The sequence below is a fragment of the Nannobrachium achirus genome (genome assembly GCF_963921795.1).
Source record: "Nannobrachium achirus genome assembly, chromosome: 9".
Classification (NCBI taxonomy): Eukaryota; Metazoa; Chordata; class Actinopteri; order Myctophiformes; family Myctophidae; genus Nannobrachium; species Nannobrachium achirus.
In genome coordinates this window covers 4154706-4178666 of record NC_137818.1, presented here as the reverse complement: position 1 = coordinate 4178666, position 23961 = coordinate 4154706, and the positions used below count along the sequence as shown (strand labels likewise).

Below are 23961 nucleotides of genomic sequence, written 5' to 3'. Positions count from 1 at the left end.
ATTCTTGAGTGTACTGCCATCTGTTGTTGGCTCTATGACATAGTGATACATTGAATTCCCATCCTCTTGAAGCATAATACAGTTTACAGTTTACAGTTTAGGCATTTTGCAGGTGCGTTTAATCCAAAGCGACTTAAAATAAGCAGGTAATACATCACTATAATAAGCAAGATAATATGTCAGAACATCAACAACAATATAACAAATGCATAAGAATAAATACAAAAATAACATAGGTAGACCATGCACCTAATCAGTAAAAAACGTTCATAAAAAAAAAAGCTAAATAAACTAGCTTCATGTATGGTCATTGAGTGTTTCAGTAGTGCTATGGGTTTAGGTGGAGTCTGAAAAGGTGCGTCTTCAGTCCACGGAGGAAGCTAGGGAGTGAGTCTGCAGTTCTAAGTGTGACAGGAAGTTTATTCCACAGTTTGGGGGCCAGGAGGGCAAATTGTCTAGGACAAGTGGATTTTTGTCCTGGGGTTTTTAGCGAGGGTTCTGTCAGCATCCCTGTGTTGGCTGATCTAAGTGAACAGGTGGGGTTGAAGGGGTTGATCATGAAGGCCAGCATCCGTGTTTTGTATTCAGTGAGTGGAGAAGGGGGGAGACATGTGAGAACTTTGGCTGGTTGAAGACCAGTCGTGCCGCAGCATTTTGGATCAGTTGGAGAGGTTTAAACATGCCGGGAGGCCAGTGAGGAGAGAGTTACAATTGACCGATCGCTATGCCCCTCCTAAAGCCGTCCTTGCCCAATGCCACGTTAGCGACAGGTTACTAAGGCGGGTGCCTTGGCAAGCTGCCATGGCGGCGTGCAGACTGCAGAGGAGAAGCCAGCTGTCAAAATCCCATGTTAAACCTGCCACAAACGCACGTCCAGGAAGAAAACAATAGTGTGGTAGCGGGCCTCCAGCATAAACATCAAATTTGGAATATTATATTATAAGCAGGCTCACACAGTTGAACACCAAAGGTTAAATTAGTTGGGGTTGCATGTGGCTATCCAAGCCATTTGTCTACTGTCTCTTATCTATTTTAGACAAACCACAACAGTGACTCACTCAACATTCCTCTGGTTTTATTATCTTGATCTTTTGTGTAAAGAATGACCCCTGTGGACAGTCAACAGTGAGCCATTAACGACTCATGTTTGGGGCAATGGGGATCTTAAGACCTCTTTAAGGGTAGAAGCCATCTGTCTGTTGTCTTTTATCTTAAATTAGATCAACCCAAAACAGTGACTCCCACATATATACATTCTTCTGGTTTGATAGCAGATGACAGCAGAGGGACGTGACCTGGAGGTGGGACTGATTCCCGTGGAAGGCTAACAAAGTGACTGGCACTCGACCGCCTTCTCATTTACACGTTATTTAGTTCTTAACATTACAGGCCTAAATCCTAAACCATCCTACAGGGTATTCCACTACGTGTTTATATTGGCCTAACATTTATTAATATAACTGCAGAGAACAGTTGTGAAATGGAGTTAATAAGATCATTGGTACAGTTAGAGTTAATGATATGTTATTTGCACTCACTATCTCTGACCATCTGTGTCACCTCTATCTGCCATGACCCCCTGATGGGTGGATCAGATGACAGGCTGATCAAGCCTGACATGCATTACTCAAAGGTTTCCTTTTATGATTTATTCTTTCTAGCATTAACCTTACTGGGCGAATCAACGTGATGACATAACTGAAACATTACTCGTGCCAGAAACACATAGGACTTCAATCTAGACAGTAGTTATTCCTTAAAAGCTAAACACCTTCCATTTGAGCCACTCTCCCCCGGGGCTGCAGGGGGCTGCACTAAGGTGTTTTAGGGTCCCTCATAGACCAATGGCAGAAGAGGACCATGGGAGTGAGAAGCACCCACAGGAGAAGATGGGAGGTGCCTTTTGATGTATAAATGCATGTGTTTGGGAGAGCTTCTGGGTGCTAGTGGGGTGGTGGACTGGGGCGAGTGGGACCTGAGGGTCAAAGAGCTAGTGGGGAGAGGAACCTGAGTGGGAGAGATGCTGTGGTTGTGGGATTGAGGGCCTGGAGCCTCAGAATGCTGTAAACTTCTCAACTCTGCCTGTCAATAAAGCTGTTTGGACATCCATTGACGCCTGCCTGGACTCAACTACTTTCCAAGGAAGACCCACAGAACGTCTCATACTTTGGTAGCTCATTGCCTCCTTGTGTACAAACAGCAGCTCACAAACCAGTGCTCCGCTGAAGGAATAATCGATAGGATCACACAATAGCCTGTACTAAAGTCAGATTAACATACAGTACACAAGTGTTACCAGTTATATTTTCTCATGAAGTGCTCCTAAATTATTCCTGTGGGTTTGTAGGTCAGTGCAATCCGTTCTGTTTTTGTTTCTGTGTTTGTGACACGGAGCGAGTGGGTGGGACGTTCGCGAACGAATCGAGTCTTTTGAACGGCTCTTTGAAATGAACGATATGATTCGGTTCACAGTAGGGAGCCGTTCCTTTCTAATGAACAGTGGTGGGAAAAGTACTAAATATCTTTACTTAGGTAAACATATCAATACTGCAATCAAGTTTGGAATGTTATTAATGTACTTGAGTAAAAGTAAAATAGTATTGGTATCAAAATGTACTTAAAGTACCAATATTAGAACGTAGACTACTCATTATGCAGAATGTCCTGTTTCACAGGTTTTCCAATGAGTAAAATGTAGAAAAAACATTTGCAAATAGACGATCCACAAGCTCACAATGCATCGCAACGTGACACATTGTGAGCTTGTAGATCACCTATTTTCAAATGCCAGAAATGTATCCAATGGCCAAAATGTATAGGCCTATTTGGGTGGAAGTGATTTGCAATCATAATCAAAATCTACAAAGTAACCAGTAACTAAAATGAGCCAGTCTTTTGAACGGCTCTTTGAAAGGAACGGATCTCAGTCAGAGTCAGAGATCCGGCTCACTTCAAAGAACCATAAATCCCATCTCTATCTAGCAGCCAGACTCGCGGTACACCGATGCGCGCCGCCATGGCAGCTTGCCAAGTCAGCTGCGTTAGTAACCTGTTGCTAACTTGGCATTGGACAAGGACGGCTTTAGGAGGGGCATAGCGTTACCTAAATAATCTCATAAAAGCATGCAATTTGGCACACAAGTCCTTGTGGTGATCTGATCGTGTAGGTCTGTTTTGCAAACCATACAGTATGGCAGCACATTCTTATGAAACTACTTTTTTCACTTAATGCGAGAAAAGTGAAGACAAACGAGAGGGGGGAAAAGAGAGAGAAAAAAAGAAAAGTATGATTAAGGTCAATAATTCTTATCACCTACTTCATGTCATGAGTGGACTGGAAATACAATTAAGTCAGCCTGTGAATATTAATTACAGCAGCCCTCATGTGTTATTTTAATCCCTTCGTGAGAGCAAAGTTCCATCATGCTTCAAACCGTAATCATTGTACCGGTCCCCAAGAAGGGCAAAATAAAAAGGAGAACAACCTATCTCTCAACGTGGACAAGACAAAAGAGCTAATCTTTGACTACAGGAGGCCTCCAAGAGACCACTCACCCATCCAGATCGTGGGCGCTGCAGTGGAGAGGGTCAAAGAGTTCAAATTCCTCTGAGGATCTCACCTGGGCAGTGCAGACAGAGCTTGTGGTCAAGAAAGCACACAAAAACGCCTCTACTTTCTCAGGAAACTGAGGAAAGCTGGCATGAGTCCCAAAGTCCTCAGAGCTTTCTACGGAGACACCAGAGAGAACATCCTGACTGGCTGCTTCACTGCTTGGTACGGCGGCTGCACTGACTTCAACCGTAAGGCCCTGCAGAGGGTCGTGCAGACAGCTGAATGCATCAGTGGATGCAATCTCCCCCCATCCAAGCCCTGTGCAGAAGACACAACAGCTGTGTCAGCTTAGCCCGTGAAATCATCAATGATCCAGTCTGTTTAAGATGTGGCCGCATGGAAAATGACCACGCATTCTCAAAGATGATACTAACAGACAGCAAAAAAAGCTTCTTTCCACGCACAATCAAGCACATGAACGAGAATGAGAACAATCCAGGGAAACAGGAAATGCTAACATCCCTTTCTTGCACTATTATACCTTCTGTACATAGAATATAATGTCAAGTTGAATATACTAACCTGTTGCACATAGAATACACTGTGAAGTCTATACAATATACCAAACCTTTATGCACACTTTTTTGCACCGTTTTCCTTAAATCTTTCTACGTTATTCTTATTTATTTTTTGTTATTATCCAGACTGCTGCATTGCCTGAAGGAAGACAAAACTAAATAAGATGTACTCTTATGTACAGTACCTGTAGCCAAAACTAAATAAGATGTAGGCTACTCTTATGTACAGTACCTGTACACAAGATGTAACAATAAAATCTACCTTGAACCTTGAACGGCAGCGTTTTGGACTGACTGTAGGCGTGACAGGCAGGTTGGCTAACATCAACAACAGAGAGCATTTCAGTTCAGGGTCAAAGTGATTAATATGTAACTCAAACTACCTTACACTCTATAAAGTACATTCTATCAAACTATCTTACACAACGACGATAGAAGCAATTAAGTAATTTAGATTACCTTTATACCAGCCTGACCGAAGTCAAAGGTTGTTTATCAAAGAAGCAGTGTTTCCTACTGTTGGATGGACACACGGACGGACGGACGGACGCAGACGGGCGGACAAGAGTGAAAATATAACTTCAACTGGTAATGTCATTATGAACTTGTGTATTTACATGACATTTTGTACAACATTGGACAATGTTTTACTTTAGTAAAGCATGGTTATTTTATATTGTATGATACGTTTTCCAGTACTAGTAGGATAGTTGTCTAATTCAGCTTCCTGCATGTATTAGCCAATCTAAGGTTCTACTTGAGAGGCGGCAGTGGCTCAGGGGTAGAGTTGCCGTCTTAGAACACGGAGGGTTCCCAAATCGATCCCAGGTTCCCCTAGTCTGAACCCCTAGTTGCTCCTGGTGAGCAGGTTGGTGCCTTGCATGGTTTCCTCTGCCATCGCTGTATGAATGTGTGTATGAATGTGTGTATGAATGTGTGTATGAATTGGTGAATGTAATGCACAATCTATCTATGTAAAGCGCCTTGGATAAAGGCATTTTATAAATGCACCATTTACTTGGGGGTTGAAGGCTGTATCTTGTCAGCCATTGAGAATCCATGTGTCATTATGGGCTTCTGTTTAGCAGCACCAGACTGTCTGGGAGAAGCTTTGATCAGGTGTATCTTAAAGTTACGTGATGTCTTTATTGTCTTAGTTTAGCTACAGTTCAAAGCATGTTTACTGCATTGCATTGTGTTAATAAGATACACCCTTATTTGCATGTTCAGTGGTTGAAATGTGTGTATGTGTGTGTGTGCGCGTGTGCGTGTGTGTGTGTGTGTGTGTGTGTGTGTGTATGTGTGTGTGTGCGCGTGTGCGTGTGTGTGTGTGTGTGTGTGTGTGTGTGTGTGTAGGCCTCTGCTCTACCATGACTGAGTCTGTGGAGAGAGAGGAAGGGGGCGTGGCCTGTAAACAACATGAGAGGTAATATACTTGGACAGTAAAGGTACATTTACTTGAGTACTGTACTTTATTTCCTGTACTTTACTTGAGTATTTGTATTGTTGGATATTCATGTCTTTCACTCCACTACATTTCAAAGACAAATATTGTAGGCTACTTATTACTGCACTGCATTTCCAAGAAGGGAAAACCTTATGAATTAACTATAAGCCTAATTTCAAATATAGTGAATTGATATTTTTTGGAAGATTTCTTGTCAAAATATTAATACAATGATGTATTTAATTCATATTGAAAAGAAAATGCACTTTGCAATTTGTATTTTTGAATACTTTCATGTTTTGTTTTGAAATGCATGCACTTTGGAATACATTATTTAGTTGAGTGTCTGTGTTGTGTTGAAGGTCAGTCCATCAGGACAGATCATCCAGCAGTGACTCCCTGAGGAAAGGCAGGTCCTTGGATCAACTCCTTAAAACTGACTGGACCCATGGCAGGTTGGTGCAGTTCTGGGATTGTGTTGCCAGTGGTTAATAACCTGGTAAACCATCCTTTTACCATGCTAAGTGCTTAATGAGGATGGTTACCTGCCCGCCCCAACAGACAGAAACGTCCCAGGATGAATGTCAACATAAACAGTGGAATCAAACCAAAATACAGTCAGAGGGATGTGTCTTTATGCAAGGAAACACCCAGCACAATAATATAGTGACTGATAGAGGGGAAATTACTGCAAATATTCATATACTGTACACAAATATAAATAGGCCTATATATAAAAAATGCAGGATCCTCCAATAACATCCAAGATAAATGATTCTATGGACTGTATGATGTTATATCTGTGTACTGCCGTTTTATACTGTACACATCCTTTGGTAAATAATGGACGATTCCTAACAATAATAAACTAAATACAGTAGTCTTCATCATCTCTTTCTAGCAGGGAGCAGAAACCATCTCCTGCACCCAGCTGTGTCTCCATGAAGAGTGACTGGTCCATGGGAAAACCTCTTAACTTCAAAGATGGACTCCACTCTACTGACCAGAGGTCAGGGTGAAAAACAGACAGAAAACAACTCTATTGAGCAGAGTTCATAAGGTACAATATGTAAATAATAACCGTAATCCTATAAATAAAATAGTCTTCATCATCTCTTTATTCTACCAGGAGATCAAAGTCTCCTGCACCAAGCTGCTATTACTCCATGAAGAGTGAACTGTCCATGGATCATCCTCCTACCTTCAATGATGGACACCACTCTACTGACCTGAGGTCAGATTGTGAAACAAGCAGAAAACAACACATTATTTAGGTGTTATCAAACAATTAATGAGCACTGGCAGAGATCATGATGTTTGATATAAATTATAAATTATAAATGGTAACCGTAATCCTAATAAACTAAATATATCCTTCATCATCTATTTCTCCTGTACCCAGCTGTAGCTCCATGAAGAGTGACTGGTCCATGGGTCTTCCTCGTAACTTCAAAGATGGACACCACTCTACTGACGTGAGGTCAGTGTTTTTTTATTTTTTTATTTTGTCACTAACTATGTTGGTATTATTATGTTAGCACAGTAATACAGTATATGTGCCACTAAGCCCAATTTCAAATATAGTGAATTGATATTTTTGGAAGGTTTCTTGTCAGAATATTAGTACAGTGATCTGAGTGATGTATTGATAATGAAAAGAAAATGCACTTTGTAATTTGAACATTTTAATACTTTCATGTTTTGTTTTGTTTCTAAATGCATGCACATTTGAATATGTAATTTAGTTGAGTGTCTGTGTTGTGTTGAAGGTCAGTCCATCAGGACAGATCATCCAGCAGTGCCTCCCTGAGGACAAGCAGGTCCTTGGATCAACTCCTTAAATCTTGCAACCAGGAGTCTGACTGGACCTTTGGCAGGTTGGTGCAGTTTGAGGATTGTGTTGCCAGTAGAGATGCAATTTATGGCTCTTTGAACAGCCGATTTCCGTGTTATCCTCCCTTGGGATGGGTCTGTTATCACCCCTGTCATGTCTTGGCCAAGGCTCAGTAGTCGGACTACCAACTACCAGGAGCTGGTAGATCCGTTAGCGCCCATAGACTTGTCATTGCAATGCGCATGCGCCAACGCACGTTCACAGGAACAATGTACTGGTCGCTCCCTCAGTGAGAATCGAACCCTGGCCGTCGGATTACCAGTCCCCGACGCTACCGACTGAGCTAACCAGGCAGCTGGCGGACTTTTGTTTTTTTGCTTGGTTTTACACATGACTCGGTAACGGAACGCGACGCGGCGGTGAAAAATACTATGCCTAACCCTAAACCTAACCCCAACTCTAAACCTAACCCTAACTCTAACCCTAACCCTAACCTTAACCTCAGTAAAACTATGGCTAAACCTAATTGTAAAAAAAAAAAACTTCGGAGCGGCGCATCCATCTCCGTAGCGTCCTCAGTAAGAACGCATGGCTAGAATTCCCAACCCTGTAGTCTCGAATCCCAGCGTGACTTCTTTTTTTCCCCCTCGTGTGTTGGCGCATGCGCATTGCAATGACAGGACCAAAGCTGATATTAAGGCTGATATTGGGACTACCCAGCTCCTGGTAGTTGGTAGTCTGACTACTGAGCCTTGGCTAAGGTATGACAATATTGATAACAGTCCCATCCCAAGGATATGATAACGCATGTATCAGGTGCACCCTTTGAAGTGAGCCAGAGCCATGGATCTGGCTCACTCGTTCGCCGACGTCGCATCTCTAGTTGTCAGTGGTTAATAACCTGGTAAACCATCCTTTTACCATGCTAAGTGCTTAATGAGGATGGTTACCCGCCCGCCCCAACAGACAGAAACGTCCCAGGATGAATGTCAACATAAACAGTGGAATCAAACCAAAATACAGTCAGAGGGATGTGTCTTTATGCAAGGAAACACCCAGCACAATAATATAGTGACTGATAGAGGCTAAAATACTGGCTAAAATATTCATATACACAAAAAATGCAGCCTTCTCCTCCTCTGACATCTAAGATAAATGAGTCTGTGGACTGTATGATGTTATTATAACTGTGTACCACGTTTTACACCGTACACATCCTGTGATAAATAACAAACAATTCCTAACACTAATAAACTAAATAGTCTTCATCATCTCTTTCTAGCAGGGAGCAGAAACCATCTCCTGCACCCAGCTGTGTCTCCATGAAGAGTGACTGGTCCATGGGAAAACCTATTAACTTCAAAGATGGACACCACTCTACTGACCAGAGGTCAGAGTTAGGGCTGTCACAATTATTACATAATCGTCTAATCGTGATTTTTTGAAATAATCGTCTCCATGTTGAAAAATGTTCATATTTTATTAAAAAAAGTCAAAAATAGTGGAAATAGCAGATTTACAAGCTCACGACCCGACGCGTTGTGAGCTTGTAGATCGGCTATTTCCACTATTAATGTTATTTTTTATGTAGAAAGTTGTCAAATATGTCACTAATTTCTTTGTATATTTAGGTTATGTGTCATATCTGCCCTGTGCAACTTCAAAGCCTAAAAGCCGAACAGAAATGTAATTATCAACGACAAAAACACAATTAAATCGTTAATCGCAATTATTTGAGTGACAATTAATCGTCATGTAAAATGTCATATCCTTGACAGCCCTAGTCAGAGTGAAAAACAGACAGATATAACAACACATATTTAGTTGTTATCAAACTCTATTGAGCAGAGTTCATGAGGTACAATAGTAAATGGTAACCGTAATCCTATAATCTTCATCCCCTCTTTCTACCAGGGTTGGTGGTCAGAGATCAAAGTCTCCTGTACCAAGCTGCTGTTACTCCATGGAGAGTGACTGGTCCATAGATCATCCTCCTACCTTCAATGATGGACACCACTCTACTGACCTGAGGTAAAACTGACAGAAAAACAACACATTTAGACTAGGTCAGATTTCCAGAAACCCCTGAATGCAAATCGTGTTAATTGGGGTATTTAGGGGTGATGATATTAAGGGGATATCTCTAAGACCAGTAATATTACCAGGGGTCCCCATGCTGTAACTGATCATTATGGCCCAGAGGGTCCTGGGCTGTTCCCTTTCCTAAACCTAGGTTAAAAAAAAGCTCCAGACCAAAAACACAGAGTCTGAGCATCAAATGTAAGCACAAAGCACTCCTTTCCAAGTCTCTGAGGATGACTGAACTCCTGACCCTATTTCTTAGGGAGAGGCAGACTAAACTACCTAAAGTAATTTCTGCCGATTGCATCTGTGATCTTATTCTATCAGTCTTAAACCACACTTCATGACCATAGGTGAGAGTAGGAACTAAAATAGCTCTCTTTTTGTCACAACAGTGATGGGCAGGGGCGTCACAAGGGAGGGGACTGAGTTACTAAGGCCCAAGGTGGAGGGGCCTTAATTATTTTATACTTTAGCTATTGAAAAATAGCAGATATACCGAGTGCCAGCTTGTAGATCTGCTATTTTTGAAAAGCTGTGAAAATGTGTGCAAATAGTTGAATATACGTATTTTTTTAACTTTGTAACTCAAATTTTGCTTCTTTTTCAAGAACAGCAGATCTAAAAGCTTGCAGCGCGGCACTCAGTGACGTGCTGTGAGCTTGTATATCTCTTATTTTTCATTATTAAAGCATGGTGACGGGAAATGTGATTGTAACAAGAGGGACTAAATCACCAATAAAACACTGTCATGAGGTATTATAAACGTTAACCGTAATCCTAATACATTAAATATACTTCATCATCATCATCATCTTTCTCCCAGGGTTCCTGAGCAGAGATCATCTCCTGTACCCAGCTGTGACTCCATGGATCAAACACATCTGGTGAGTCAGTTTACAACATCTTTGTTGGATGTGGTGTGAGAGTGTAGACTATCTGACAGAAGGAACACACACACACACACACACACACACACACACACCCACACCCACACCCACACCCACACACACACACACACACCCACACACACACACACACACACACACACACACGTTTACTGTAGGTCGAGCTGGATGAGTGTCTGCTAAATGCCTACATGTTAATTGTAAATATGAAATGAATGTGATGTTTTGAACTCTGGTGTTTATTGTTCTACTGAATAATGTTGTACAAAATGTATTATTGTGTTGAAGGTGGCTGATGATGAGCTGAGGAGGATCCAGCAATATGCAGTGGATGTGACTCTGGATCCTGATACAGCACGTCCCTGGCTCATCCTGTCTGAGGATGGAAAACAAACAAGTGCTGTCCCAAACAACACAGAGAGATTCTATCCATGTCCCTGTGTCTTAGGAAAACAAAGCTTCTCCTCAGGAAGGTTTTACTATGAGGTTCAGGTTAAAGGGAAGACTAGGTGGGATCTAGGAGTGGTCAGAGAGTCCATCAACAGGAAGGGAAGCATCACACTGACCCCCAACAATGGTCACTGGACTATATGGTTGAGGGATGGACGTTACCAGGCTAATGCTGACCCTTCTGTCCTCCTCCCTGTAAGAGAGGAGCTCCAGACAGTGGGAGTGTTTGTGGATTATGAGGAGGGTCTGGTCTCCTTTTATGATGTGGAGGCCAGAGTTCATCTCTACTCTTACACTGGCTGCACCTTCACTGAGAAACTCCACCCATACTTCAGTCCTTCTTTTAATGCTGGTGGCACAAACTCTGCTCCTCTGATTATCTCTCCTGTTAGTATGGCCTATGATGCTGAGCTGAGGAGGATCCAGCAATATGCAGTGAATGTGACTCTGGATCCTGATACAGCACATCCCAACCTCATCCTGTCTGAGGATGGAAAAAAAACAAGTACTGTCCCAAACAACATAGAGAGATTCTATGATAGCGTCTGTGTCTTAGGAAAACAAAGCTTCTCCTCAGGAAGGTTTTACTATGAGGTTCAGGTTAAAGGGAAGACTAGGTGGGCTCTAGGAGTGGCCAGAGAGTCCATCAACAGGAAGGGACAGATCATCCTGACCCCCAACAATGGTTACTGGACTATAGGGTTGTGGAATGGAAGTTACAAGGCTGCTGCCAGCCCTCCTGTCCTCCTCCCTGTAAGAGAGGAGCTCCAGAAAGTGGGAGTGTTTGTGGATTATGAGGAGGGTCTGGTCTCCTTTTATGATGTGGAGGCCAGAGTTCATCTCTACTCTTTCACTGGCTGCTCCTTCACTGAGAAACTCTATCCATTCTTCACTCCTTCTCATAATGATGGGGGTATAAACTCTGCTCCTCTGATCATCTCTCCTGTTAGCAAGTCCTAAATCTGATATCACAATACTTTGTATTAGATTTTATTTGTATAAGATTTATATTTTATTTTATTTTGTATGACACCACCACAGATCATGTCAGGAAAATCATACACATATTGTATAATATTCATAAACAAGCCTCCCAACTTGTATAACACCCAGCCGGGATTCAAACCCAGGTCTTCCGTGTAGAAGTCCAATATCTTAACCACTAGTCCAAAGGGACATCCCTATGGACCAGGGGAGATATTAGTCTTGAGTCCATCAGGCTGAGGCAGTGAGTCTCTCTGCTACACATGCACACTACACTAAATAAACACCATACACACAATGGGAAAAACTAAAACTATACAACAACTAAAAGCAGACAAACTATTACAGCAATAAAAACACAACAAACAGACAAACATCACAGGGAGAAGAGTAGGTGTGCAGACAGCAGAATGGGAGGCTGCTGCAGGTCTGTCTGCCTTGAAGGGTGATACTGTATGTCCTGTGTGCTAGGAGACGCCTGGCCAATGACTCTTCACTAAAATAGTATTATATTCCTGCACTGTATAAAAAAAATAAAATAAAATATTAACCTGTACAGAACAGAACTGTGTGTGAGCATGACGTAAGCTGTTCTACAATAAAAAAAAAAAACATTTTCAAATAGAGGAGATAACAGATCTACAAGCTCACATGTCACAGATGTTTATTTGTATTAAACTGTATTAAAATAAGAGTGAAATAGTTTAACTCCTTGAACATCTTGATGATAGAATCCTTTCTCTGTAAATATATGATTCTACTGAGCTTTATTACAATATGTTTTGTATTGTATTATTATATGTACTGATGAATTGAGTCCAATGGACCACAATGGAAACAAGATCCCTGAGGTTGTTTGTGTTATGCTTTAAATCATAACCTTTGACTGTACTGTTAATAATGATGTTAATAAAGAATCCAATCAATCGTTTATGTCTTTAGTTTTATATACTCTTATATATACTCTATATTCAACACTAGTTTAATGCTATAAGGAAACCCGAGGTTGTCTGTCCTTCTGATTATGTTTATTAGTGTGGTTGGGCAACTATAGTACTTGTCCAACTGTCTTTCTCTCTCTCTCTGAACATACCCATAAGTGACCATTTAGTTCCTAACTATCATTTAGCTGGGGACCTCCTGGAACTCCCTCAAGGACCCCTGCCCTGGGGGTCCCTAGACCCCACTTTGAGAACCAATGTATTAAAGTATGCAGACATATACCGGTACACTCAACCTGTGGGCCCCAAATGAATGGCAAAACACTAAGATTTGAAAGATAACGTAACGCACCTTCATATCTTATCTCAGGTATGTAAACATGTAGATCATTAGTTTGTTTTTCCCATTTGATTAACAATAACAATAGTCTTCGCTTATTGTTTTAGCCTTTGCCCAATTTCAGCCATCTCACTTTGTTCTCTCTTAATAAAGTTGATTATTTTGTTTTGTTTTGTAAAATGACTTTGGGTTCCATGAAAAGCTAAATAAGTCTGATGGACGAAAATGAATATCACCCACTTTTTAAACATCAGTAAACCTGCACAGACTGTCCACCTGCTGTTTGTGTGTGTGTGTGTGTGTGTGTGTGTGTGTGTGTGTGTGTGTGTGTGTGTGTGTGTGTGTGTGTGTGTGTGTGTGTGTGTGATTCGTAACATTATTTCACACAATTAATCAAACAGACTCAAGACATCCACGATCCTGGTGAATCATGAAGATAAAACCTCTGATTCTGTGAAAATAAATAAATAAATGAACACATTTTTGATTATATGATAAACTACATTTAATAAATACCAGGTTTTCAACGTTTTCTTTTCACAGCATCAACTGTAGATTTAGATTAGGCTGTGTATTAACTCATTCAGTGCCAATGACGTCTCTTGACGTCTTTTTTTCAAAGGCGTTTTGTGCCAATGACGTCTTTGACGTCTTTTGTGTTTTTTGTTTAATTTTTTTTTTTTTTTTTTTTTTTTAATTTAAAAAAAAAATCAAAAAATAATCAAAAATCATGGGTGGCACATGAACCTTGGAGCCATTTTGGCATTTGGCACAGAAAGAGTATATGTATTTGCTATGTCCATTAATTGAATACCAAGGCCTTCTGACGTAAACAAGACCGTAAAAGGATTTATTTGGGATGTTCCTTTTAGGCAGGGTGTTTAACTGTACTTGTACTGTACTACATTTTATTGTATTGACAAATATTCAATCAATCAATCAAAACCACTCAACGTATTTTAATTTTAACAGCAGCAATTATCAATAAGAGCTGATAACTGAGCCTGTAAGAATGAACTAATTATTCTGAATGTGAACCCATCTGTGACTACGCACGCACGCGCGCACACACACACACACACACACACACACACACACACACACACACACACACACACACACACACACACACACACACACACACACACACACACACACACACACACACACACACACACACACACACACACACACACACACTTTGCACTCTGGTTTAAAAATCTGGTGGACAGTTTGTATTCTTGAGTTTACTGCCATCTGTTGGTGGCTCTATGACATTGCATAGTGATACAATGAATTCCCATCCTCCTGGAGCATTAATTAATAGTAGGGGGAATAATGTGAGTTAAGTCGTTACACGGTGGATACAAGCATGACATTTGGCACACATGTTCCTTTAGTGATCCTATTAAAGACATCATAGAAGGGGTGCCAAAAACAATCTCAAACAAGAAGTGAGTTAATACAAATTAAAACAATGGCAACCTACACTATTGCCATTTAACTCAAAAGACACCTAAAGAATCTCATAAAAGCATGTGATTTTGGCACAAAGGTCCTTGTGGTGATCTTGTAGGTCTGTTTTGCAAACCATACAGTAAGGCAGCACATTCTTATGAAACTGCTTTTTTCACTTAATGGGAGAAAAGTGAAGACAAAAGAGGGGGAATAAAAGAGAGAAAAAGTGAAGGTCACTAATTCTTATCACTAACTTCATGTCATAGATGGACTGGAAATACAAGTCATCCTGGGAATATTAATTACAGCAGTGCATGTGTTATTTTAATCCCTTCATGAGAGCAAAGTTCCATCATGCTTCAAATCCCCAATCATTGTACCTACTGGTCCCCAAGAAGGACAAAATAACCAGGATAAATGACTGGAGTCCTGTTGCACTGACACCGATAGTGAGCAAATGCTTTGAGAAACACGTCAGGGAGACCATCAATAACAAATTGCCACTCACACCAGACCCACTGCAATTTGCCCATCGTCAGAACAGATCCACTGACAATGCTATTGCCACATCTCTCCACTACACCCTCTCACACCTTGAGAGAAACAAGTCGTATGTGTGAGAACGGCCTGATCACAAACAATGATGAAACAGCCTACAGGAGAGAAGTGGAGAACCTGGAATCATGGTGCCAGTGTAACCCTCTCTTTTGGGTCTGCTGATCTGACCCAAACACTTTGCAGATAGAAAGAGTAAATTCCAAGCTTTCACTAGAGCCACAACATTGGTGAGTTTGAGGTCGTTTAATACAATCAGATAGCAAAAAACTGTTTTGATGCATTGGCTGCCTATGGGAGGTATTGCAACCCTAGATTCATCCGATTATAAACAAATCTAGTGTTGCAATTTGCGGCTAGGATATGGGCAGGTTGCTGTGTGACACTGGGACCAGGGATATGAGCAGGGGGCTGTGTGGCACTGCTAGGACCAGGGATATGGGCAGAGTGCTGTGTGGCACTGCTAGGACCAGGGATATGGGCAGAGTGCTGTGTGGCACTGCTAGGACCAGGGATATGGGCAGGATGCTGTGTGGCACTGCTAGGACCAGGGATATGGGCAGGTTGCTGTGTGGCACTGCTATGACCAGGGATATGGGCAGAGTGCTGTGTGGCACTGCTAGAACCAGGGATATGGGCAAGGTGCTGTGTGGCACTGCTAGGACCAGGGATATGGGCAGAGTGCTGTGTGGCACTGCTAGGACCAGGGATATGGGCAGAGTGCTGTGTGGCACTGCTAGGACCAGGGATATGGGCAGAGTGCTGTGTGGCACTGCTAGAACCAGGGATATGGGCAAGGTGCTGTGTGGCACTGCTAGGACCAGGGATATGGGCAGAGTGCTGTGTGGCACTGCTAGGACCAGGGATATGGGCAAGGTGCTGTGTGGCACTGCTAGGACCAGGGATATGGGCAGGTTGCTGTGTGGCACTGCTAGAACCAGGGATATGGGCAGAGTGCTGTGTGGCACTGCTAGAACCAGGGATATGGGCAGAGTGCTGTGTGGCACTGCTAGGACCAGGGATATGGGCAGGGTGCTGTGTGGCACTGCTAGGACCAGGGATATGGGCAGAGTGCTGTGTGGCACTGCTAGGACCAGGGATATGGGCAGGGTGCTGTGTGGCACTGCTATGACCAGGGATATGGGCAGGTTGCTGCGTGGCACTGCTAGGACCAGGGATATGGGCAAGGTGCTGTGTGGCACTGCTATGACCAGGGATATGGGCAGGGTGCTGTGTGGCACTGCTAGGACCAGGGATATGGGCAGGGTGCTGTGTGGCACTGCTATGACCAGGGATATGGGCAGGTTGCTGCGTGGCACTGCTAGGACCAGGGATATGGGCAAGGTGCTGTGTGGCACTGCTATGACCAGGGATATGGGCAGGGTGCTGTGTGGCACTGCTAGGACCAGGGATATGGGCAGGGTGCTGTGTGGCACTGCTAGGACCAGGGATATGGGCAGAGTGCTGTGTGGCACTGCTAGAACCAGGGATATGGGCAGGGTGCTGTGTGGCACTGCTATGACCAGGGATATGGGCAGGTTGCTGCGTGGCACTGCTAGGACCAGGGATATGGGCAAGGTGCTGTGTGGCACTGCTATGACCAGGGATATGGGCAGGGTGCTGTGTGGCACTGCTAGGACCAGGGATATGGGCAGGGTGCTGTGTGGCACTGCTATGACCAGGGATATGGGCAGGTTGCTGCGTGGCACTGCTAGGACCAGGGATATGGGCAAGGTGCTGTGTGGCACTGCTATGACCAGGGATATGGGCAGGGTGCTGTGTGGCACTGCTAGGACCAGGGATATGGGCAGGGGGCTGTGTGGCACTGCTAGGACCAGGGATATGGGCAGGGGGCTGTGTGGCACTGTTAGGACCAGGGATATGGGCAGAGTGCTGTGTGGCACTGCTAGGACCAGGGATATGGGCAGGGTGCTGTGTGGCACTGCTAGGACCAGGGATATGGGCAGGGTGCTGTGTGGCACTGCTATGACCAGGGATATGGGCAGGTTGCTGCGTGGCACTGCTAGGACCAGGGATATGGGCAAGGTGCTGTGTGGCACTGCTATGACCAGGGATATGGGCAGGGTGCTGTGTGGCACTGCTAGGACCAGGGATATGGGCAGGGTGCTGTGTGGCACTGCTAGGACCAGGGATATGGGCAGGGGGCTGTGTGGCACTGCTAGGACCAGGGATATGGGCAGGGTGCTGTGTGGCACTGCTAGGACCAGGGATATGGGCAGGGGGCTGTGTGGCACTGCTAGGACCAGGGATATGGGCAGGGGGCTGTGTGGCACTGTTAGGACCAGGGATATGGGCAGGGTGCTGTGTGGCACTGCTAGGACCAGGGATATGGGCAGGGGGCTGTGTGGCACTGCTAGGACCAGGGATATGGGCAGAGTGCTGTGTGGCACTGCTAGGACCAGGGATATGGGCAGGGGGCTGTGTGGCACTGCTAGGACCAGGGATATGGGCAGGGTGCTGTGTGGCACTGTTAGGACCAGGGATATGGGCAGGGGGCTGTGTGGCACTGCTAGGACCAGGGATATGGGCAGAGTGCTGTGTGGCACTGCTAGGACCAGGGATATGGGCAGAGTGCTGTGTGGCACTGCTAGGACCAGGGATATGGGCAGAGTGCTGTGTGGCACTGCTAGGACCAGGGATATGGGCAGAGTGCTGTGTGGCACTGCTAGGACCAGGGATATGGGCAGAGTGCTGTGTGGCACTGCTAGGACCAGGGATATGGGCAGGGTGCTGTGTGGCACTGCTGGGACCAGGGATATGGGCAGGGGGCTGTGTGGCACTGCTAGGACCAGGGATATGGGCAGAGTGCTGTGTGGCACTGCTAGGACCAGGGATATGGGCAGGGGGCTGTGTGGCACTGCTAGGACCAGGGATATGGGCAGGTTGCTGTGTGGCACTGCTAGGACCAGGGATATGGGCAGAGTGCTGTGTGGCACTGCTGGGACCAGGGATATGGGCAGGTTGCTGTGTGGCACTGCTAGGACCAGGGATATGGGCAGGGGGCTGTGTGGCACTGCTAGGACCAGGGATATGGGCAGGTTGCTGTGTGGCACTGCTAGGACCAGGGATATGGGCAGAGTGCTGTGTGGCACTGCTAGGACCAGGGATATGGCAGGGTGCTGTGTGGCACTGCTAGGACCAGGGATATGGGCAGGGTGCTGTGTGGCACTGCTGGGACCAGGGATATGGGCAGGTTGCTGTGTGGCACTGCTAGGACCAGGGATATGGGCAGGGTGCTGTGTGGCACTGCTATGACCAGGGATATGGGCAGGGTGCTGTGTGGCACTGCTAGGACCAGGGATATGGGCAGAGTGCTGTGTGGCACTGCTGGGACCAGGGATATGGGCAGGTTGCTGTGTGGCACTGCTAGGACCAGGGATATGGGCAGGTTGCTGGGTGGCACTGCTAGGACCAGGGATATGGGCAGGTTGCTGTGTGGCACTGCTAGGACCAGGGATATGGGCAGGTTGCTGTGTGGCACTGCTGGGACCAGGGATATGGGCAGGGTGCTGTGTGGCACTGCTGGGACCAGGGATATGGGCAGGGTGCTGTGTGGCACTGCTAGGACCAGGGATATGGGCAGGGTACTGTGTGGCACTGCTAGGACCAGGGATATGGGCAGGGTACTGTGTGGCACTGCTGGGACCAGGGATATGGGCAGAGTGCTGTGTGGCACTGCTAGGACCAGGGATATGGGCAGAGTGCTGTGTGGCACTGCTAGGACCAGGGATATGGGCAGGGTACTGTGTGGCACTGCTGGGACCAGGGATATGGGCAGGGTGCTGTGTGGCACTGCTAGGACCAGGGATATGGGCAGGGTGCTGTGTGGCATGGCTGGAATGGGGACTGTGTGTCTGCGTTGTGTTGCTGTTATCTGATAAGTCAAAAGACTGTTGAGGCTGTGCATGTGTGTTTCCCCTGTCAGACAGGAGTCTGGTTGTAATAGAATCACCAACTCAGTGGTCAAAGCACCAAACTGTCTCAATGCATTTTCTACATCAACATTACCACCATGAAAAGGAGTGGAAAAGGGCAGGGCAGACGAAGGTCTCTCAAACAGAATAATGTCATCACATTCAACATTACCAGTAAATGACACATGTTCACTACCATCTCCTGAACCAACTGAAATATCAGGTAAAGACCTGTCCCCTTTACTTCCCTCTGACATCATTGATCATGTACAAAAAATGCACTAAAAAAATAAAAAATAAAAAATAAAAATAAAAAATAAATATATATATATATATATATATATATATATATATATATATATATATATATATGATATACTGTATATCAGGGGTGCCCACACCTTTTTGACGTGAGATCTACTTTTAAAATGACAAGCTCAACATGATCTACCATCCAAAATGTTTGAGGCAACAGCTATTCCAAAGCCTGAGGGGGGCTTTGGAATAGCAGCACTGGTGTTACATTTTAGACAAACACACTTATGTAAGGGGGAAATAAATGGGAAATACTGGGGGAAATGTCTTCATCCCATTCTGTATGGAAGTGGTACAGTAGGTTTTGGGGTTCTTTGTAATGCTACTGACTCTTGAACAAAGTATTGCATTGGAGGTTTGCCTACTTTAGAAGCCATGATGGGAGCTGACAGGCACTTCTTGATGTCATATTGACATATTCTTTTTAGTTTTTATATTTTAATTATATATTTTTATAGGCATGTCATGTGGTCTACCTGCACACCCTTGGTGATCTACTGGTAGATCACAATCTACCTTTTGGGCACCCCTGCTATATCAATGTTGATGATTAATCAAGCTGATCTTCTTGAACTCACAGAGTCACAGCACCAGATGTCACCCTCTCTTTTGGGTCTGCTGATCTGAAGAAAGACACCCAGTGTTGTCTCTGTTCACCCATTTATTGGCAGGAACGTTGCTCATACACATCAAACAGGAAGAAAGAGCAACGTCGCGTGAGCACATATAACCCAAACCATGAGTTTATCTTCCACCAGGGGAGGGCGCTGTTGTTCAGACAATGTAGTATAGAGAACACAGCATTGAATGCAATATCTAGGGCAGCAGTACATTGTGTTTAAACAGTGTCAATTGGCTTTTGATGAATTTCATTCAAATAAAAGAAACATTAAATGACTCCTGTTACACCAGGACTCCAGGAGAACAACCCATCTCTCAACGTGGACAAGACAAAAGAGGCATTTGTTTTGCACGAAAAATATTCCTAAAATATTTAATATTGCTAAAAATGGACTCCACAAGAGTGAGAAAACTTGTTTCACTTTTCATCACAATACCATAGTCTTGGGGGTCAGTTTTTAGCCCAAGGAATGTTTTTCATGCTACACAAATGCTTGCAATGGATTCAGAATCATGAAAAACCCTATAGATAGACCCCTCACATGATACTTAAAGATTATTTCTTTGGTGGGTCTTTTTTCCCTGTATAGTAAGTGAATGGGTAGCTGCAAGAAATCATTAAAAATGAACCCTTTGAGAACATATGTCAGCTTCTTATTTGGCAGAATCTTAAAATATACCCTTCAAGGATTAAGAAAAAAAAGGTGGCGAAAAAAAAAATCCACCCTATGCGCACCCCGACTATTATTGTTGTAATACATAGGCCTACTGCTGCATTGCCTGAAGGAAGCCAAAACAAAATAAGTTTTACTCTTATGTACCTGAACACAAGATGTACCTGAACCAGCTAGCATGTGAGCGGAGTGGAGCAGGAACAAAAGCCGCTCCGCGCTCCAGACGGCAATTGTCCCGCTCGCTCGTCGCTCTGGTCGGCCACCGGGCTGCTCGCTCCACGCTCCGCTCAGCAGCCAACATAAAAAAAGTATTTTGCTACCATGTCCGAAACACTTTCTCCTTTGCTTTGTCACAAGTGTTCCCAACACAAATGCCTGCTGTTGAGCCTTTGATGGAGAGCTGCCTACAATGTTACAAAAGACGCCATTTAAAGCATTGTATTTTTTAATAAGACAGGCAATCTTAAATCCAGTTGGTTATTGATTAATCACCACATTCGAGAAGGAGGCGACTTGTTGCGTGCTTTTTTCATCAGTCTCACTTGCATTTCAAATCGTATCCTTTGACTGGCTGGTGATAGGCCTATAACTTAACTGACACAATGTAGGCTATTTATAAACATAGCCACTTGTATGGATGATATAGATACATTTGACTTGAGTGAAATCTTGATAAAGGTTCTCTTCTCCGCGGTGCTTTCTCCCTCCTGCGACATGGCTGCAGCTGCACTACCATGGACTGCACACGGCACTGTTTTGTTGGAAACATGCGGCGCGTGGCCCCAACAGGGACGGCTAGGAGCGGAGGAGGTCGGCGCTCCACGGAGCGGAGGAAAATCCTCGCTCCAAAGCCGCTCAGACCCATTTGAAAAGACGCTCGCTCACGCTCACGTCAAAAACGGCCCGCTCCGCTCACATGCTCTGACCTGAACACAAGATGTACCTGTACACAAGATGTACCCGTACACAAGATGTACCTGTACACAAGACTGATAGGCGCTACAGGCAGGTTGGCTAACGTCAACATAGAGTGCATTAAAGTAGTGGGAGTCAGGTGAGTCAAGTGATTGATATGTAACTCAAACTATCTTACACTCTATCGTTGTATTGTAACCTAATGTAATTTATAGAGGCAATTAAAGTACCATGCATAGTAGTACATAAGGACTGCAGGAATACACTAGAAACGGAGGGGGAGAGCGATTTTGTACTTTCTTTCTCCCAGTCTGTAAATCTGTATGATTAAGGTCTGTACACGGAGGCTACTGCACACCTCCCAACTGAACATACTGGATTTGTCCGTAGCAAGAAGTACCCACAGCCACCGTTGTCAACCGTAGGGGCAGTCGTTTATCCTTCCCTATCAGACTCACCTCACCGCTACTCATCAGTTAAGAGTGGGGTGGCTCAGAGTAGATGACAGAGTACAGCAACTTGCAATGGGCCTGGTGTACAAGATACACTACACCACTAAGATACCCAAGTACCTGGCAAAATACTTTATAAACGTTAAGGATGGGCACAATTACAACAACAGAGGCAGCGCCACAGACCATGTTCAACCCAGCGTCAACTCAAACAAAGGGTCAAACTCGTTGTTCTGCTACACAACCAAAATGTGGAACGCCTTACCGAAGGCCTTAAACAAGTGTAGATCCCAAACATCCTTTCAAATCGGCCTAAAAAAACACTTACAGGCGGCAGCCATTCGTAACTGTTATTTTTTTCCCCCCGACTTTATCTACTGCATAGTACTGTGTTCTATCCGTCTGTCATTCAATGTTATATGAGATACATAAAGGTTTCCTGTACATAAAGGTTTCCTGTGCATATAAGCCTAGTGCTTTCTAGGATCTCCTTTTAGTTGACCTTGTACCAGTGAACTGTACCGTCATGAAACTGTACCTTTTCCTATGCAAACTTCTAATAAAGTCTTCAATCAATCAAAACGTCGTTGCAACCACGTGAAGAGGACACACACACACACACACACACACACACACACACACACACACACACACACACACACACACACACACACACACACACACACACACACACACACACACACACACACACACACACACACACACACACACACACACACAGAGGTATGGCTGAGGCACACACGAAGAGCTGATTTAGCTCAGCGGCTCATTTATTACTTGGTAATTATGTTCTTCTGTTTAGAATCCATGTGACATTAGGTTGTACCGTGAGCTTCTGTTTAGCAGCACCAGACTGTCTGGGAGAAGCTTTGATCAGGTTTAAAATATGCGGGTGGGTACTGTAGGCCTACGTGTGTTTTGTTATAATTACTCCGGGTCCGGATCCATGTGGTTTAATCTGGAGTTACATTTAGCATTTAGACCGCGATGTAACGTTGCCGACAGACAGCATCAGCGCTCACATATCGACGTCTCCTCACACGGTCTGCGAGTCCGCAGCTGGGTGGGTGCTTCTCAGAATTGGAGCGGAGAGCGGGTCGACAACCTTTCTGAACGTTTTTTATTTTCTAGATAGTGACTGTGACATGTCAACATACATGTTAATGACACGCCATCAAAATTCATTTTGATTGTCAGGACATTGTTATAACAATCATTAGACTCACCTCCAGATTCCCTACCAGTCAAAGTTCAGTATTTTAATGAATGTAGAATTATGTGCAGGATGTAATCTGTTGTAAATTAGGTGACTTCATTTAATTGACCACGTTTAAAACAATATTTGATTTTAAAATATAAATCCTCTCACACTTCTGCCAGTGTGCCAGTGATCACCCTCCTCCCCTGTGCCAATGTTGGCACCGTGCCTAAGGCTGCCTTCCCCTGAAGAGGAAGTCTGCAACGTCGATGCATTTGCTGAACTCTTTGAAGTGAGCAGGTTGAAGGTTTCCGGTCTGAGAGCAAGCAGCAATAAGAGCTCTGTGAAGTGAGCAGAAGAACGTTTCTGTACAACATCAAGCAGACAGAACTATAAACGGCCCTTAAGTCATTTAGATCTAGATTTATAGCAGCCTGACAGAAGTTAAAGGTTGTTTAAAGAAGCAGTGTTTCCTACTGTTGGATGGACACACGGACGGACGGACGGACGGACGGACGGACGGACGGACGGACGGACGGACGCAGACAGGCGGACAGGAATGAAAATATAACTTCAACTGGTAATGTCATTATGAACTTGTGTATTTTAATGAGATTTGTACAACATTGGACAATGTTTTACTTTAGTTAAGCATGGTTATTACCCGGCTTAGTTGAATACTTGATTCTGATTTGTCAAA

At 44.2% G+C, this 23961-nt stretch overlaps 1 protein-coding gene across 1 annotated transcript; it reads left to right on the top strand.

Annotated features, from left to right (window-relative positions):
* Positions 1–3701: 3701 nt before the first annotated feature.
* Positions 3702–23613, top strand: LOC308291725 (uncharacterized protein; the record flags this gene model as incomplete). Its single annotated transcript, XM_080733854.1, has 10 exons — positions 3702–3895; positions 6708–6812; positions 6981–7058; positions 7348–7455; positions 8695–8802; positions 9327–9443; positions 10321–10381; positions 10691–11239; positions 21647–21729; positions 23496–23613. 10 exons carry the CDS (start codon positions 3702–3704, stop codon positions 23611–23613), a joined length of 1521 nt encoding a protein of 506 aa, XP_080589980.1.
* Positions 23614–23961: the final 348 nt, after the last annotated feature.